The sequence below is a fragment of the Pyxicephalus adspersus genome, chromosome 3, assembly GCF_032062135.1.
Source record: "Pyxicephalus adspersus chromosome 3, UCB_Pads_2.0, whole genome shotgun sequence".
Lineage (NCBI taxonomy): Eukaryota > Metazoa > Chordata > Amphibia > Anura > Pyxicephalidae > Pyxicephalus > Pyxicephalus adspersus.
This window is the reverse complement of record NC_092860.1, coordinates 77902818-77922660: the sequence shown is the minus strand read 5'-3', so window position 1 is coordinate 77922660 and position 19843 is coordinate 77902818. Positions and strand designations below refer to the sequence as shown.

The following is a 19843-nucleotide window of genomic DNA, read 5'->3' as shown; positions in this document are numbered from 1 at the left end:
TAAATGTAATGCTGGCATTAGAAGAGGGCGGTAGATCTCCTTGGTGGGGCTATCTGCAGTATACCAAAACACAGATTATTTCTACTTTATGTGCCCTATAATGAAGCAGGATTGAGATGAGAAGACAGGTGTAATGCTATAGCTATTTTTATTAACAATGATTATTTTGCTAATATATATTCAAGTCCAAAAAATAAGAATTTTAATATTGTGCAAGTGACCATACAGAACTTGTCCTTAAGGTAACTTGTTTAAAGAGAAACTTTAAAATATTAAATACTTGTAAAAGTTGTGAAATTATATGTTTTTGTCATTAGCAATTTCTGGGGTACCACTTTCCATAATAATAGTTGATTTTAGTTGATCCCCTTAATTTAAATGTCAGACTTACAATGTTTACTCATGGGAATATTCTTCCCATTACACTTCTTATTTCTTAAAAAAAAAAAATACAATATATACATTGTGTTGCCAGGCAAAGGAGGAAATAGAATCTGAGATTTATCAGTAGCATACAGTATGTTAGTAAAAACAAATACAGTAAAAATAACAGTAAATTGGAGTAGATGGAGTATCCTTATATAGAAACTGTAGCCTTGGTGATTAGTGGAGAATCTCGCCAACTTTTTCACTAGTTTAAACTAGGTATTCTTTGCAAAAATACTTAGTAAATATCCAGAATTAAATAGGATTAATAAACAGCATATGGAAAAAGTCCTAAGATCCTTGAAGTTTTATTGGTTTATTATACATTAATGTATTCCATTTTTTTTGCTGCTACAAGCCTTAACGAAGGGGGACTTCTGAGCCCCCAAAATGTGTTGGTTGCTATTTTTTGTAATGTAATATCTGGTAAATAAAGACAACGACTCAAAACTCCCTTTGAAATTCTTCCATGTTATAGGGAAGAGGAGAATTAGATATTGCTGTACTTCCGTTTCTGTTCTATCCTTATACAGTACAGTTACTTAGTCTTGTCATCCATATGGCAGAAAGTACATTAGTGGTAATATCACCAGGTAAAAAAAAGGACAAAATAGAACCAAAAGCATTAACAAAGACAAGACTGGTAATTTGCAATATGTACTATTTATGTTTTTTGGTCTAAAAAGAGTTGTGTCCTATGGCAGCGTAAGCATATGTCAGAGAGCATTTCAGAGAACAGAGTCAGAGAACTTTGGTTATCTAACAAATATTAATAGATTTTCTCTTTTATTCAGAGAACTTAGTAACATTGTTTTTTAGACATTTAGCATGATCTTATCTCTGATCTTCATTTTTTAATATAGATTTTTTTTCCATCAAAATCAGAAAATGAGGTGTCACACCCTCAAAGTCGCTCTTATTCCCCCATATGGATGTTTTATGTGATCGTAGTTTGTGTTTTTATATTTCAATTTGAGTAATATGACAATATGCCAGCCTTGTTTGTTTTCATCATCATTGCAATTGTTTATTGCATTTTATAGTAATATACAGTTGACATCATTGTAACTATATTTCTTTAGGCTTCACTGCACAAATGATGCTGACACTTCCCATCTGTGGAAATTCCTAATAAAAGCTTACACTGAGGAAATGTTTTGTGAAATGTACCTCTTGGCAGTGTATGTCCAGACATGTCCTAAATTTTTTACTTAAACTTACCTCATCCCTTCTAGAGCATGTCCTAACATCACTTCTCAAGTAACATTGTTTCTCAAAAAAAAAAAATGATTATTTCCTATGACATCAATCCCAGCCTTGTACAATTCATCCAGGGGCAGGAGTTTTGGGGTTATTTCCTACTGACATTGGCATGCCCTCTCCAGCCTAGAAATGTATCTTCCTAAGGCCTACACACAGTGTGCAGCCAGGTTCTAATGACACAAGGCATTGTTTTGCTTGGAACAAGTCAATGTATATTTATGGATTAGACATGACCAGTGGAGTTTAGTGAAGTTCTGTAAATCAGTAGGCCGGTCTGAAAAGGCTGTTTGATATTTCAGTGCAGTGAAGGCAGTTTTGTAAGCTCAAACAGGAAATTAGCTCATTAGATTTCTGGTTTATGACCAAGCATTTTTATTGTGTCAGACAGGCAGAAAGATGAACATCCTATTGAAATGAATGTGCTAAAACACATTTTGAAGATTTTAAAAATATCCTGTGTATTTTTTCTGACCAGCTACACAGTAAATATCTTTGAACTGAAGTACTGATTATCAATGCTTCAGGTGAGTATATGTTGTATTTAGTGTGCTGCAAGAGGGGAAGAAACATGCATTTATCTTTTAAGATAAAATTCAGCAGAGCATAAATTATTCCATGTCTAAGTAGAATTCTATTACTGTCACTGAGTAACATGATCCATGGTTAGGAGAAGTTTAAGCAAGAAATACGTAGTCATACACTCTTAAATTTCATTGCCTCCCCAAACCCGTTTCACAATTTGCTTAATGAATCCTGGCACTGACATTTTGGAACAGGTCCATGCTTTAAGGAAGGAAAAAGATGAAAAAGCCTGATCATTAAGTATATTTAATGTACAGCGCTGCGTAATATGTTGGCGCTATATAAATCCTGTTTAATAATAATAATAATATTCAGGTAGCTAAAAAGGTAAGCTGAATACAGACCTGTACTTTTCAGGCACCACCAATTTCTTTAAACCTTTATGTTAAAACCATAATATATTTAACATTTAAATGCATGAGACGTACAACACATTTTGTAAAACAATTGGATGAGTATATGAAACTATCAAATTAGTCCCACTTGTATTTGTACGCTTTACACAGATTTCACTACAAATAAATAGTTAACTAATTAAAACTAATCAGAATTACCCATTCCTTTAACTTCCTTTAACTCAGCATGGGTCGGGCTCAGCCAGCATTAGGGAGCAGACATACACAGGGGAGGAAGGAATAAAAAGAAATAAGGACATGAAGAATAATTGTACATATGACAGAACAATACAAAACCTAGATATCCTATTTTTTTCCCCATTTACAATGCACTATCTACAAGAGATTTATGTTGCTTCTGTGGAGCTTAACATTATTCTGTGACTTTGATCCTAAATCCCACCCATGCTGAGTTAAAGGAATGGGTAATCCTAATTGATCAGGCAATGTAGTATGAGTTTTTGTCTCTATATCCAAAAACATATAAATATTATATGTCCTTTGGATTAAAATCTGTTCAGTGAACCCTCAGGTAATTAAAAAAAAAAACTTAAGTCTCACCTTAAAAAAATCCAGTCAAGCAGGTTTTTATTGCAGAAAGAGACAGGTGATAACTCTTCTTACCTTCAATACCTTAAATTTCACTGAGCTCCCCATGCTGCACGCCTGAACGAGAGTTATGTCATGCTTACTTTGCCAATCAAGATCACCTCCAGGAAGAAAAGGAGGAAATAAATGGTGATGCATTGCAATGAAATAGGGACAGCTGAATGTTGGGGGGTTAGTTCTGCTTTAGACTGAAGGTATTGACTGGAGATACCTAAAGTTTGCCCCCATTTAAGTCTACAGGGTATTACCATGCTAGGACAGTTAGTGCCTAAATAGGCATAGTAAGCCCATATATTTTTGTTTATGTTGTAAAATTTCATTACAAGTAATATTTGTTATGCGTTTAAATGCAACTATTGCTTAGCAGAATGTTTCTTTTTGTTATTCACTTCAAAGTTTGATTCATCAATACCAAGTACTATAGTATAGATGGAAGAGGGAATATTCTTATACCAGGAGAGTATAATCAGATTTAAGTGAACACTTTTTTCAAATATGCATATATTACGCAATATTAGCATTTAGTAAGTATTAGTACAGTTTAGGGGCCTATTTAAAAAACAGGAAATCTGACAATTACTGAAACATTCCCTGTAAGAGAATATTCCAGGTACTTACTTACTCCACCAGGTAGTTCTGCTTTATAAATATTCAGTTAATGCTATTGTCATTATCTGATAATGCATCTGTATGTGCTTGCCTCTTAATCATTAAGCCTCTTGGTTATTTAGTTATAGGACTCTAGGTGCTATATAGCTGCATTATGTTGGCCTCACAAACAAGTATCATCTGCTAAATCTGGTCCTCTGGGGAAAAAAAATCTATAATATGCTTTCTAGTACTGTATATCTAAATGTATCAAAGGGGAAGTATGGCATATACCCTACAGTGCATCAGAAAACCTCAAAGGATATGATTAGGCTGTTTTGGGAGGTCATGCACAGCTATTAGTAATCATGTGCTCATATTTTATATTGATATGTCAGTGAATGATATATCAAAGTTATGCAAGAAAATAGTTTGGTACATATTTCAATATTCTATAGAAGACATGGAAAAAAACAGAAATACACTGTTTCAGACTTTTGTTGCTTTCGTAATGTACTCTGTTCCATAATGAAATGTTTTCCTGAAAAAATATGTTACCTTACTTGTGAACAGTCAAGGTTCCCCTTAATAGAGATTTCTGTATCATCCGCCCTTTGGCATAAGAATGTCATCTTGTATTTAGTTAAATCTGTATCCAAAGTAAAAAGCATCATATTTAATTTCAATTATATGTTCATCCTATTCTACAGTTATATCGCCACACATACCCATTCAACAATACCATTTTTGCACCCTTAAACTGAACTTTTAAGGTTACTGAAAATCAATAAAATGCTTTTGTTAATCACCCATAAAGCCATTTCTCCTCCCTACCCAACCTTTTGATTAGTCAGTTAGCACTTCTTCCCTAGTCTGCTCTTCCTGCCCCTTCTACCACCTGTAGTTGAGTATGAACCAAAATGTTTTGACTTGAAAATGCTGTGAGAAAAATCCTGGTGCTGTGTCCTCATGTAAAATGTATAACAAACTTGCCGACATTATTTTTTGTTGCACACTTTACGCAAGGACACAGCAGCATCTATTGATGGCCAACAATAATGCACAAAATATCATAAATCTATTTATTCACATTACCTATTGGCATTTCGGTTACTGTTAATATTATCTGTAATGGCCACATTTTGTGCCCTGCATTTATAAACGCAGCAAAAACCTGCAAAAAGTAGGTACCTTAATTTTTATTTAAATAAGCTCATATTCAAATATATAAAGTATATATTAAAGGTTAAAATGCTTCCCATCCCTAAACAAAAAAAATACATCACTAAACCCCAAACACTAAAGACAGACTATAAGGGTGTCAAGGTGGCCTCAAGCATGGTGTTCTACACTAAAAGGGGTCTATTTATAAAGCAGTGAATCTGACATTCAAACATTACCTGGTAGAGAATCAATTACTGCCATTAAAACACATAGCGACCTGATTTGGTAAAGCTTTCCAAGGTTAAAGAGGATACACTTTTATCAGTGAACCTGGGTGATCCAGCAAACCTGGAACGGATTTCTTCAAAGTAATTTGCTAGCAAATGCTTTGAATCCTGGACCAGATCCATTCCAGGTTTGCTGGGTCACCCAGCTTCACTGATAAAAGTGTATCCTCTTTAGCCTTGTAAAGCTTTAATAAAGCAGCCCCATAGACTTGGAAGATTCTTGACTTAATTCATTGCAGCCAATTTTGAAGTCATCATTTTCCATGCAAATGTTTCATTTGTGGTATTACTATTTAAAATATTGAACAAAACCCAATAAAAGCCCTAAAGTTTTGTTTTTAAACTATGAAGTATTTATGATGGGTTCTAATTTTGTCAATTTTACAAAATTTATTGGACAATTGCGTTTGTGTTTTTTTATTTTGTGGAAGGACACCTACAAATCTGTTTACATTGTAGAATGCTCAGATATCTTCAGTGAGGTGAAAGTAAAACAACCCATTTCAATCAAGTAGAACTGATTTCTGTGAATGAAATCAGCTTGGCTATTAAAGTTTGCTAAAATCTTACAAACTGATCCCTGCATTTGCAAATATTAACAAATCTTTGATTTATAAACGGTGGGAAAAACTCTGTATAGATATTTATGTATCTTAACCAGCTTGAGATAACGTGACAAGACAATACAGTTAGTGTTGGCATCTTTCTGAGTCATGCATGGCAGTCAGGATAACCTTTTTATACCTGGTAAAACAGTATTAATTTCTTAATGTCATGCATCTTACTAATGCCACATACACCATCAGCTATGTACTCTCCTATATGGGTTATTGTTTTAGTAAGTAGTCATTGAATGAAACAGTAGCAACTCTTAGGCAATCTTCTAGTGGGAATGAGATATAGAGGGTTTCTGCTGAAATATAAAAATCATTCTCATAACTGATTTTATACACTGTGATGTTATCTGTGATAACATTTATTTATATAAATTAGCCTTTAGGTGCTAGTTGTAACCACAGGCTTAAGGGAACTACTGGGTTTTCCTGAAGATGTTAAGCAATACTAAGAAATACTTTGCCCTGTGTCCTGTGGACATTTAGGGGGATCTTTGAATGTACATTCAGTGCACTCTAATTTTCATTTATGCTATCTACATTTGAACAGCCTGTGTGATGTTTGAGTATCTTGAGTTCAGGCTATATTTATTACAATGCGTGTGCTCATGATTGAAAAAAATATGTCTAATGTACAGTACAGGTACCCTTAGGTATACATATTCTTATTACCAATTACTTTTACATTGCAGAACCAGACTCTTTTTGCAACAGGTGCCTTGTTTTCATGTAAAAGAGATCAATTATTGCTGTGAAGGTTATCTCAGAAGCACATCTTTTTTAATATAGATAACAGTAAATTGTATTTTTGTCTGCCTGATACATATACTGTATGTAGATAGAGATTTTACATGAATCTTTTTTTTGCAAATTGTAACTAAAAAGAATATAACAGCAAGCAACATATTCGTTTTTTTCTTAAGTGCAGGTGCAACACCATTGCACTGATATTTTTTTCTGGAGTCCAGCTTTAACTATAACCTTTGGCTTCTAATATTTTTCTCTATAGGCAAATTTCCATGTTGGAGATTGCACCCTCGGCATTATGCAGTCATACTCCTTACATTACTTTCACCATATAATAAAACAAGTAAAATGTGCAGGGAAAACTGAGGCTCCTTTTTGAAGGCAGGAACAAGTAACTGAGCGAAGATATGAATTGCTGATCATGATTTAACTTGCTAGTATGAACCAACAAAAGACTACTTAACTAACTTTTTTACTTTCATTTACCAAAAGAAGTGCTAACTGTACATAATGCACGTTTTTAACAGTTACCCTACATTATTCAGTAGAAATTGCCTAAATTAGGAAATCATGCTCAGGCAAAGGTTTCTATATTGTGTGTCCTTTGCTATAATGACTTGTCATTATTCAGCAGTAAATATATGACCAGTGATAAGTTGGGTGATGCAAAATACATCCTGTTTATGTTGCTGTAAAACCACAAGGAAATGTGTTAATCAGAGAAAACTTAAATTGGCAATAGCATGTAAACTAAATTAGGTCATATTGTGCAAAATTATAGCACTATACCATTGTTAACAAAGTTACCCCATTGTTTTATGGGAATTCCATTATTATCTTATAATCTAGTATATCCTCTAATTCAGCGGCTTCAAATTGTAAAAGTATATTTACGGAATATGCAAAGTTTTTTTATTTTTTTTCTTCTTTGTTGGAAATGCATAATAAGTGGTTTTTCAATCAAAAGTATTGTGGGACCTAGAAGAAGTGGTGGCAGAAATGGTAACACTAACTGCACTTAGCAGTCCAACTGCACTTAGTAGTTTGGCCACTGCTCAGTGTTATTCCATTGTTTCCATATACAGTACAAGAAATTAATACTGGGGCCATAGTCTATTACTTCATATACAAACTTATAGAAGTCATGGTATTATTCTCATCTTGTGGATAACAACATTTTATTTACCCAATCTGGAAATTTTGAACTCTTGCTCCTTCTAGATCTGGCACTAAGTTTTGACTTCAGTACAATATTCTATTGATGGGATGTGTCTGAACTTGTAAAGGTGCTTTCAGGCAATTAAATCATGTAAATAAAGGTGCAACTAAGAAAACTATAGCTTCAATACTTCCTGCTTACCATACAGAACAGCTTATTTCCTATTTTATCTCTGTTAAAATACATTATCCCTCCAATGCTCACAATCTCCTCAGCATTTTTTCCCTGCAGAACGTCCTCTGAGACTGGTAGATCACTTTCCACTTCCAGCATTATTGATGTCCAGCCTCAACCAACCTGTAAGTCAGCACACAAGCAGTCGTGTCTATAATCGTGTCACCATTGTATGATGGGTTTCCTGCACTCTACTTTGCTCCAACTCTGGAGAGCACCAGAATGAGGTCTGAGGTCACATTAAGTTTTCTTTGACTATGGTTTTCAGGAAAGTAAGGGGAAAGTTTTTTTTTTTTTTTAAATCGAACTATGTGCAGGCAATGGAGGGGAAAACATGTGATGTATTTTCTATTAAAGATACAATTTAAATTACTATATTCTTAAATATTGAGAGAAGATAAAACTGTTTTGTGTAAACAGAGGCAACATGAAAATTTGGGGATCTCTAATTTCAGAAAAAAAATATTTTTCTAAGAGGAAACAGGAACACAACATACTTTTTGAACCAAGCTAGCTATGTTTACAGAATATTACACTCTAAAAATATAGAGTCAACACTAGTTCAGTGCCATGTATCACAATTTATTTTTCTTTTTGCTTTCTTAGTAGCCTTTTCTACTACACTTATAACTATACTGGATAACTTCTGTAAAAACAAAACAAATTTTTCTTTTTGTTAACTGTATGTTATCAATGCATTTAGTATATTTATTGTTTTTCATTCATATTTGATTTTAATTATATTTTTTCTACATTTATATGGAGACAAATTGTGTACATCAGTGTTGTGTGGGAAGAATCTAGTCCTATGGTGTTAAAGAGATACTTTTTAAATAAAGTGGAACTAACTTGGTCATCAGGCAGGTGTTTTGTGCAAAAAGTGAAAAAGAAATGTTCTTTCTTCAATAACAGTTCTTACCTGCCTGATCACTGCCTACATGTCAGATTTGTGCTTGGTGCAGTTCAGTGTTGGTTACCAGACACCTGCTCAGGAGTTATGTCATCCTACAAAGAGGGAAAAAGGAGAAAGCAGGGTTTTTTTTGTTATAACTAAGCCTTATAAGCCAACTAGCTGACAAAGTCAAAATAGTGAAATGCGTTGGGTTTATGCCGAACCCACCTTACCTTTATCTATCCCCAACTGCCTCTGGGTTCTGGTGATCCAGCTGTACTTGTACTGGTCTCCCCCACAATCCCCTGAGGAAGCCAAAATCGGTGAAACCTGTCGGTACTCGGAATCCAGTTCCACTATATACAAAATACTGTATGAATATTGGCAGTTGGCCTTTGTCTAGTACTAAACTCCCTGTGATGGCCCTCATTGTATTGAAGGGCACGTCACAGGGTTATTTTGTATTCAATGAGGATTGTTTCCTTGTAAATTTCACAATTTGTATGTGTTAAGTTTGCACACTTAAGTTTATATAAAAAATGAATATAGCTAAAAATCCCCTGCTTTCTCCTTTTTCCCTCTTTTTTACATACCTAATTTAGGAATAAGCTGTCCTTGGAATTTGTGAGGTCTTTGGGAACACACGCTTTGTTCGAATCTCATTATGTCATCCCAGCCTGGCCAATCAAAATGGCCAACGATCATATTCAGAAGGTGAGGAAGAAAGAAGATGGTGGCGCCCTGTGGCATATTGTGGGTTTAGTTTAGCAAGTGCCCTCAAAGAACCTTAAACTTCATTAGAAGTTAATTTAAATGTATTACTTTACTATAAGGATATATAACAGAATTATATTATAAGGATAGAAGAATGTTCATCTTGGGCAAAATCTACCCTTTGTACAGCCGCCTCCCCAAGTTGCATAGTGATCCATCCTGCCACAACATTATTTTTTTGAACAGGAATGATGCAGCTGGCAGCCTCCAACTTTTCCTTCCCTCTCCATATAATGAACAGCATTGTCTGTACAGCATTTCTTATTTCATACTGTCTCTATAAACAATCTCTAACCATTATTTCTGGCTAGAGTGATCTAGTGTCATTAGGTAGCTTAGCTGTTTTTTTGCTAAAATGTAGCGTTAGTATTAACCCTTGCTTAGCTAGTCAGTCTGTGAGTGTTGTAAAGGGATTAACAGACCTTAAACAATTAACTCTAATTTAAGGCAGGAAGCAGTAGGAAGTTTAACCCTGTCATTTTCTGTAGATATCTGTATTTACATTGGGGAAATCTCTCCTGAATATTCAGTCCCATGACAACTAAAGTTGCTATAGGGACACAACAGCAGTAAGCATTTCCCAACCTTTTTACCCTAGCGAAACCCTGTAAATAGTGTTCAGCTCCTAGGGAAATCCTGATAATAATGATATCTACAATTCACAGTATATTTGTTTAATAAGTAAATTGTAGATGCAAAAATAATCAAAATAAGTAAGAAATGTATTGATTTAGGACACCCTACTTGCTCGATATAACAACCTTCTTTTCAATATTAGCTTTTTATAAATTAAAATGTTTTAAAACATTATACTAGTGGCCAATGGGGAAATTTCTGCTTACATTGGGATGTGAAAGTGGCCCTTACTTGCTGTTGGCATCCATGTAGTGGAAAATTGCCCCTGTGCACTGATGGACAGTGTAAGTGGGAGATCAAATTCCACTAATGCTTACAGCTAAAAAAACAGCACCCACCAGGAGATAATAGTCTCTAGAATAATATAATAGTATAATAATATTTATAAAACTCAGCATGATCACAACTAAACTGCCATTATTTCTGCAGAAATACCAGCACTAATGGCATTGCTCCAGCCATAACTGTCAATTGATATGATAATTCCTTTATAATCACTGCTTTTTAATGGAGTTTTACTGTTACCCCTTTATTCATAAAGTGGGGATCATGACTGCCACTTTACAGATAACCAAATAGTGTGTTTTTGATTGTGGTCACAGTTAAAAGGGCTACATACACCAAATTTAAATATGACAAAGAGTTACTCTACCCAACGAAATAGAGTTTCTAATCATCACTACAGTGTAAAAATGGTGTGGTGGTCCAAGAAGTAATTACCACTGCACTAAATGTAACTGCTCTTTTATTATTCTGGTTTTCAGTTTTTAAGGAGAACATGGAAGTCCATTTATTTATAAATGGGTTTAAAGTAGATAGTACACATGAATAAAAGGCTTACTTTTTTCCCTTCTTTGATCCCAAATTCAATTTAGCACAAAGCCAGTATAAAACAGGTTTCCCAACATGGAGACACAATGGAGCACATCCATTTAAAAGTAAGTTATTTTGGTATTTACCACAATTTCAGGAACTATTTGCACCATAAAGTGGGGCTGTAATGCTTTGGAACTATAAAATAAATATAATTTGCAAGAACAATTTGTGTCCTTCTTTTCGGCTTTTATATAGTGCACACTATCCTGTATTGATGCAACACTAAATTATACCATGGAACTAACAGTCATAGATCTGCTCAATCTGTAAGATATTGCTTTATTGCTTTTCACAATTAAGTCAGAAGAACACATAATCTCAAAGACTCATCCAAATAGAAAGTTAAAAAATAGTTGCCAAAAAAGCAATTTTATGATAAGTAACATGAGTGAAAAATAACGCATGTGGTTCACATTTGAGATGATGCAGCAAGATTGTTTTGTAGTAAAAGCCTTTAAACCCTGGATATTCAAATTCCACAAGTATCATGCCAGGACTCGTGGCTACAGATCTAGAGTCTAGTACTGATTTAATAGATATTCTATTCAGTCTGCAACAAAGCTTTGAGTGCACTTTAAAGTTCAGTAATTCATTTCAACAAATAAAACATTACTTTGACATAGTCAAACCTATACAGCATGCATTTTGACAATTTACTATAATTACTGCTTTTTAAGAAAACCCCTTTTTCACTTGTACTCTATAAAAAAAACTGAAGATTGTGCTGGTGCATCAAAATGTAAGCTCTGATAAACACTTTCATCAATGCTGAACATACAGTGGATGTTAAAGCTTAACTCTAAGCAAAAACCTAAATTGACAGTTAAATACGACAATAGTTGTTTTACCAGCCAAGGTATTAGCAAACTCTATTCATTTAGTGTTCTGATTTATACATCCTTGACTGTAAAAGCTAGGTATTGATTCTATTTAGTGATTTGGATTTGTAGCTAAAAAATAAACCCTCCAGCCTATTTCATGGTCTATAATATACCAGGCAAGTAACATAGTAGGATATTGAACCAGATATATTTCTGACTCTGAAATGAGATGGAGGTGTTTAAATCACAGGAGTTGCTGAAGGCAATTATAGAGGTTCAGCAGTTTATTCATATGTGCTTTCATGAATTCTGCAATGGACACAGGCCTGTGGTTTAGGGCAATGGTCGCCAACCTTTTCGGACCTACGGAACTATACATGCACAGACTCTGGACCACGTCTTCGCGGGGATCCGTGTGTCACTCAAAGTGGAAGAGACTTCCCCCAGAGTGACGTCATGATGCCTGAATCCATCCACTTAACCAGTGGGCAGGTTTTTCCAGAGACACAACCTGCCACCACCCTGAGCCTACAATCTGTACGGAAGACATGGTCCATGGCTCTTGCCGGTGCACCCACCCAACAGGGTCCTTCTCCTGACCATGCTGGGGGGGGGGGGGGGGCACAGAGGACAAAGCCACAGGCCACAAAAATTTCCTGCAGACACCCGGTTGGCGACTGCTGGTCTAGGGTGGCAAGGATACCCATTAGCTGCCCACATCATGCAAATGTATATGTATGAGCAGTTTGCCTACCAGGTCCAAAATCAATCTTTGCATGTCATTGGTGGAATAATGCACTATATTCTTACTGTTTGCCCAGTCTAGGTCTTTTTATCTTGAATAGAACTGCTAGTAGTTTGACCAACCTTTCTAGGATTACTTTACAAAGGTAGCAATGCAGAATGGGCAAGTTGGCAAAAGAGAGGCACCAAAAAATGTGTGTCTAAGGGTACAGAAAATATATTGTTGGACCTAGTTATGTGTTCTGCTATTTGTGTAAAGTTCTACAAATTTAGATGAAACAGTAGGCTATGCTAACAAGTGCCAGTCATTATTGACTCTAGGAAGTGCCCTTGTCTTCATGGTGGTGTTTTGTCACAAATAAAGAGCCTGAACCCCCTTAAATGTCATTAGCCCCTTTATTCTTCAGAATAGTGAAATTATAGAAAAAATGGCTTACTTGAAGCAGTCTACCGCTAGTGTTAAAAGAGCAGTTTTTTACTCTTGCTGGACAGTTTGGTCTACATTTAAATGGGGGGAATATATAAATAATGGTATATGCTAGAAATTGTAAAGAAATACTATACTAAAAATATACTATTTTAATAACTACATACAGTTGTTTTTGTCTAACTGACCTTTAATTATTTGATATTGTTTTATGTTAGGCATATGTGCTTGTTCTACATAAATTTTGACTTTAATCGTTGGGATGAGTATCACTGGGATGGGTTGACTTCTGAGTTTCCCATGAGTAGTTCTGGAATGCACATTGGCCAGAGTCCACTATAAACATACCCTGTTATGTTAATTAGTCAGAAGACTAAAGTATTCAAATGTCTTTAAAAATCTGACAGCTAATGTTGCTAAATTGAAGCATAAATCCTCTGATTTTAACAAGTGTCAACATGCTGTACTACATGATAGGTTATAGGCACTATAAACCTGAGCGATAGCAGACAGCCCGAGGGCAGAGATGACATGGAATCTTTATAGAACACATTTTCTAACCTTTTTATCTCTAAGGATCTGTGTTGTGTATACCTGTAATATAATAGCAGCTGGAGCATGTCTCCTACAATAAAACAGCTCATATTTTGTCTGTCCCATTGTCCAGTACATATCAAAAGGAATAAAAATGGAACTTTTAAGGTATTGACCATGGAATGTATAAGACAAATTGGTTTATTTGTTATGCATTTAGTATCTTGAGTCAAAATATGATATAAGTATAATATATATTCAGCAAATAAATCAGTTTCAGTACTTGCTGGTCATACAAACCTTATACACTTTTCACACAGTGACATAACATACAGTCTTTACCCAATTGGCGTTACATGTTTCAAAGAAAAATCTGCTTCCTTAGGAGGGATGGGTGTGCTGTAAGAATGGAACAAACTGAACAACATATTATCACCATAAACAGTAAATTCATATCTATGACTGTTATTAAACAAATATCCATAATAATCAACCAGCTAAATCAGTGCAGACCATTTCCAGCCAAATATGATGTTTGCAGGAGATAGATGGAAACCTACATAACAGTGACATGCTCCTCCTAGGATGAGCTTGCTTGGATGTTTCTTTTTATTTTAAAAGCATACAGCTTACTCCAACAACCAGCAGCCGTTGGGAACATTGCCTGCTGTATACTTAGTACCATACTTAGTACCATATACTAACAACATACAATATATGTATGTTGTTAGTAAATCTATGTCTAGGAGAAATATCCAAACCCTGTGACATTACCAGGCTACAGGATATATAGTGAAAAAACTAGTTTGTACTATTTATGCATGTACAAACTGCAAATTGAAAAATACACAATTAACTCTTTTGCACAAAAACTTTGAGCCTCAAACGTCTTTCTTTCTCCTGTACCTACACAGTATGTCCTAACACAATTAACAAAGAGGTGACTTTACATAACTCATATAAAGCAGAGACAAGAACCAATACCTATTACAAAGTAAATTATGGTAACTGGCCTGACAAAGGAAACTAATCCAACCACCCCATCTAAAGTCTAAAACATGCAGTCTATTTTTCTCCTTCGGTTAGCTATGCTACTGTCCTACGCCCATTAGCTCCTGTGGGTGGAGGCAATCTGGCTTGTCGGAGTCCCAGGAGTTAGTAATATTATTATAGTGCTAACATCTTTCTAAACACTTTACAAAGTTCATAGTCATTTCACTAACTGTCTCTCAGAAGGGTTCATATTCTAAAGTCATTATCATAGTGCAGGACCAGTTAAAGGAAGGAAGCCACTTAATTTATGAATATATTTTTTTGGGATGTTCAAGGTAACCAAAGTGCCTTGAGGTGCCCCAAACAAATACGGGAAGACACATACAAATGTCATTCACATAACATCCTGCCTGAGATTTGAACCAATATTTTATTCAACATTTCAGTCATTTTTTATGATAACTTTACTACAACAGTTTCTGATAATCATTGTTGTGCAGGAAGATAGGCATTTGCATAAAGTAAGACATGACTTTATATTAATAGGGGGAATTGAAATTAAGCTAATAAAACCTGTTCTTTGCATCGGCTGCCATAATTATAAGCAAAAACAGTTTGGCCATATAATTTTTTTTCAAGTTGTTTCTCTGTAAATGTAAATATATAAGAAGCATTTGGATAAAGTTATTTTCCATCTGCACATTCCAGGGCACACATGTAGAAGACACATGCCAATGATACTGAATACAGAGCTAAAAACAAAATAATAATAACATTTTATAAGTGCACCAGAACAATAACTAAACAACCAAAAGTTTGCTGAAAGTTAGTTACATGTGTCGTGACTCAGGAACTGTGACAAACAGTAACTTACTGAATCTGGAATTTACAGTGTCGTAATAAAACAAATATGACATCAGAATGACCAGGCATTAGCCTATAAATTCAATTCACTTCTCAGCTGAAAACCAGAAGGTCTTGGAGACAGCACAGCTGAAGAAAACTAGAAAGCCTGCCAAGCAAATACAAAAGAAAGCCATAATGTTCTCCAAAGCAGCTTGTGCCTTTCTGGCCCTCTTCCTGCTTCTCGCCACTGCAGCAGAAGGTACTGATAAATTCTTATTTAAACATTTTCAGCTTACTTAATTGAGTAGAATAGGTTCATAGTTATTGCTTTGTACTTGACAGAACTAGTATGTACCCAACTGCCATTTATTGTACATTTGATTAGCACATTGACAAAAAGGTGCTACATTGTGCTTACAATAAACCCTTTTTGTATGATCCCATAAAATTATTTAGTAGTAAAATGTGTTAGCAGCAACATACTTTTTCCTTACTTTATCTGTTGTTATACAATTAATCTAAAAATGTCATGTTACCATGTGCCCACTTAGAAAGAGGCTACCTTCATTCTTCAATGGCTACCTCAATTCTAATCCCCATGCCCCCCAAGTTATTGAACATGTAAAGTGCACCAACATTTTTGTTAGTTTTTACAATAGCAAGAAAGTTTTCCGTACGTTTAAATGAAGACAACTATGTGCAAATCCATACTGAAGGTTTTGTTCTGTCCAACTCCATGCTGCTTGCTGATTGCACTGCTGTAGCTAATGTCTAGTGCAGCAATATATTTCTAAGATAATTCCAGGAATTCTCCATTATGTTACCAGGATCAACTGATAAATAAGGACAACAGTGCACATGTTAATAATACAATGATTACATTTTTGAACATTGCCCCAGTTCCGTTATTCACTTGCTAAAAATGACAAAATACCTCTTGTGTAAGTGATTATGTATAAAATATTTTTCTCTACTTTCATTGCAGCTATGTCCTTAGCTAAATCAGCAACAGAATTAAGGTGTCAATGTGTAAAAGTTGAATCAAAACAAATACCAATCAGAGCAATGGCAAATGTGGAGATGATACCCAGTGGACCCCACTGCAAAAATGTTGAAGTAATGTAAGTATTATATATAAATACTTTATATACAATTTATGTTTTAGGTGTAATATTGTCTATATTTATACATTGCTTTCTACATTTATTTATGTTGGTAGATCAACCTATCATCTTTGCATTGTCTTCAGTCAGCATTTACACTTTAATCATCCAGCTCTACCAACAACTATGTACAGCCTGACTGAATAAAAAATTTGATAGTTTTATTATATCCTCATATTGCAAGGTTTTCGCATAATTAAAGAATGGTGTGGAATAGTTAGGTGGAAAGAGCACATAGGTCCATTACGTTCAACCACTAGGGAAATAAACATATCCCAGATAAAAACTCTATGGACATAGTTGATTCAGAGAAAAAAAAAACTCCTGGTTCAATTTTCTCCAACAGGGAAAAAATTCCTGATTCCTTAAGACAATCGGTTGTTCCCTGGATCAACAGTCTCTGTTGTCTTTAAACTTTAAAACTTTAATACCCAGTTGTATTCTGTGCTTCTGGAAAAGCATTCAGCTTTTTCTTAAAAAAAAAAAAAAATACAATAGAATTTTGGTTGTGACAGCAACATAGGTATTAAAATTGATGCAAGTTTGTATATAATGGTTGGTTTAATGCTGCTACTATGCCCTAACTGGCAAGGTGAAATCATCTTTTTACGAATAACTGCTTTTACAAAGAAGTACTATTTTTTTTGTTCAAAAGTAGGATAAATTTAGAGAAGTGTAGTATCCACACAGCATATATATATATTTATTTTATGGATTAGCACTTGCAGCAATGCTTTGATGTATTGCATTGGTTTTGTGGCTATGGACAAAAAAGCCAAGGTACACACTTTAGATGAATGAAATAAGTGATATCATCAAGAACATTCAAAAAAATGTTCACACTGTATTTTGTCTTTCAGAATTACTCTAAAAACTGGAAACCAGGTCTGTGTGAATCCTTCTGCTCCTTGGGTAGAGCGCATGATTAAGCTAATATTAGAAAGGTAAATGTTTCACTACACTTACAGGACAATTTGATGCAATAACTGTTTTATATGAAAATGTCCCTATAAATTTCCATGTTTTTATTTTTTTTTCTAAAAGATTATGGTTATATATTATGGCTTTGTTAATATAGCACTCTTCAATGGAGAATGTACCAGATCCATGTATTTTCAATAGCAGTGATTCATTCTGATTTAGAGAATGTGTGCTAAATGCCAGATTGATGCTTTATAAATTGCCCCCTTACTCTAAAGAAAGGCAAAAGTTAAAAAAGGTGTGTTTGTTAATGAAAAGAAAGCATGAAAAAGCAATTGGAATTAGGCTATTTGGACTGTTTTCCCAGCCCTTAAACACCTATGTTTGAAATTCCTATGCATTCCAATAGGCTAGTCTACACCAGGGAGTTTGTAGGAGGCATGTTTTTTAGAGTTAAAGAGAATATTACTTGATGCATTTTAATTTTATTTTTAAAACTGCTTGAAAATGCCTATAAATGCTTACAAATGCTTCAATAAATTCAATAAGGGTGTTTGGAAGTGATTACAAATGCTTCTAATGAAACCAAATGGAAGAGATTACTGGCGTTTATCTGCTTTAAGCGCTTAAAAAACTTACAAATGCCCATAAAGGCATTATTAGCTGTTGTAACGATTTTAGGCTTGCTTTAAACTGTTTTAAACACTTCTGTATACTCCCATAAACACATTCAAAGGTGGTAAGGGTGTTTAAAAATGTTAAAAAAAACTATTTGTGTAGACTTTCGTTCAGAGATTTTAAATATATCATTCAACATAAATTAGGATTTTATGTAAATTTATGTAACATATTTTCTTTTTTTTCTCCTCTGACAGACAAAAAAATGAAGAAGAAACAACAACAACATCTTCATAAGAATACACTCTCTCTTGAAATATCATAACAGAATATACTAATATTTATTTTTTTATTTCAATAATAAATATATTTATGTATTTATTTTCAAGAACCAGACAGTTAAAAATTTCACCTACAAATATTCTTTTAGTTCAGGTTTGACCTTTTTGAATTGCTAAAACTTTTTAGGAAGTTTAGATTTTGTTCTGGAATCTTAGGATGCGATTTATTATAATCATATGTATCAACCTATTACTAGATAACTTCATGTGCGATAACTAAAATGTAGGAAACTGAGATCCATAGACATTTGAATAACAGTAAATCTTCCAGAGGAATACCACATTCATATTAGTTTACTTTTGTTCACTTTTGTTCACGAATTGTGTTCATCTTTTAAAAAACATTATGTTGGTTGTATTTATGTTTATTTTATTTATTTATTATTAAACATTTTGATCAATACATTGTGTACCTAATTTTATTTCAAACTTTATAAACTCAACCTATAAAAATAGTTGTTACTGTGAATTTCTTTTGTTAAGATTTTCAAGATATACAAATGGAAACTTATACAGAATGTACAGAGTGAAATAAACAGACCATCATGTATATTGCGTAGTGTATCATAAATAAACAAGGATACATAAATGACCCAACCCTAGTTTACAATGCAACGGGAAGCAGAATGTGTTTTGAGCAGCGACATCATTAATATTCCATTTGAAATATGCGTGTGATAATGGGATTTAGATATTGCTAGTCTGTAGCAAGTAGTGGTGGGGGCATGGCTTAAGAAAAATAGGAGGTGACACAGAGCAAGAGCAATTGGGGAGGACAAAGAGGGAGGGATAATATCGGGAAAAGGGAAAGGACCCCCAGTGTAGCTGTAGTCATCCCATCTATTTCATAATATCATGAAGGGAGATAGTGGACCAGGCTGTCAATAATGTGCCTAGGGGCCCCAAACCACTAGGAATGTTTTAATGGAAATAATTAAAAATGCTGGCTAATCTTATCATTTCTAATTATGTATTCTAATCTGGACATCACCCCATCATACTGGTCCGGGGAAGGGGGTTGCCTTTCTTTTTTTGACAGTCACTTGTTTTGCAGCTAAGCAAATGAGCAGTTTATGTTACATTTTTGGTAACGAGTTACTATCCAGATGCAACAATACGTTCTATTGGTCTGGGGCCAGGTTGGTATCCAGTAGAGTATAGTAGATATATAAGTTAAAAAACGGAGGCC

At 34.4% G+C, this 19843-nt stretch overlaps 1 protein-coding gene across 1 annotated transcript; it reads left to right on the top strand.

The window, feature by feature from the left end:
- Positions 1–14749: 14749 nt before the first annotated feature.
- Positions 14750–19055, top strand: LOC140326601 (interleukin-8-like). The gene is made up of 4 exons (XM_072405337.1): positions 14750–15870; positions 16597–16732; positions 17635–17718; positions 18571–19055. Exons 1-4 carry the CDS (start codon positions 15807–15809, stop codon positions 18608–18610), a joined length of 324 nt encoding a protein of 107 aa, XP_072261438.1. The 5' UTR covers positions 14750–15806; the 3' UTR covers positions 18611–19055.
- Positions 19056–19843: the final 788 nt, after the last annotated feature.

Excerpts from the sequence above, each read along its gene's own strand:
- LOC140326601 (XM_072405337.1), top strand. The coding sequence starts at position 15,807 with ATGTTCTCCAAAGCAGCTTGTGCCTTTCTGGCCCTCTTCCTGCTTCTC. Across the intron at positions 15,871-16,596 it reads TCTCGCCACTGCAGCAGAAG|CTATGTCCTTAGCTAAATCA; the intron begins GTACTGATAAAT and ends CTTTCATTGCAG. Across the intron at positions 17,719-18,570 it reads ATTAAGCTAATATTAGAAAG|ACAAAAAAATGAAGAAGAAA; the intron begins GTAAATGTTTCA and ends CTCCTCTGACAG.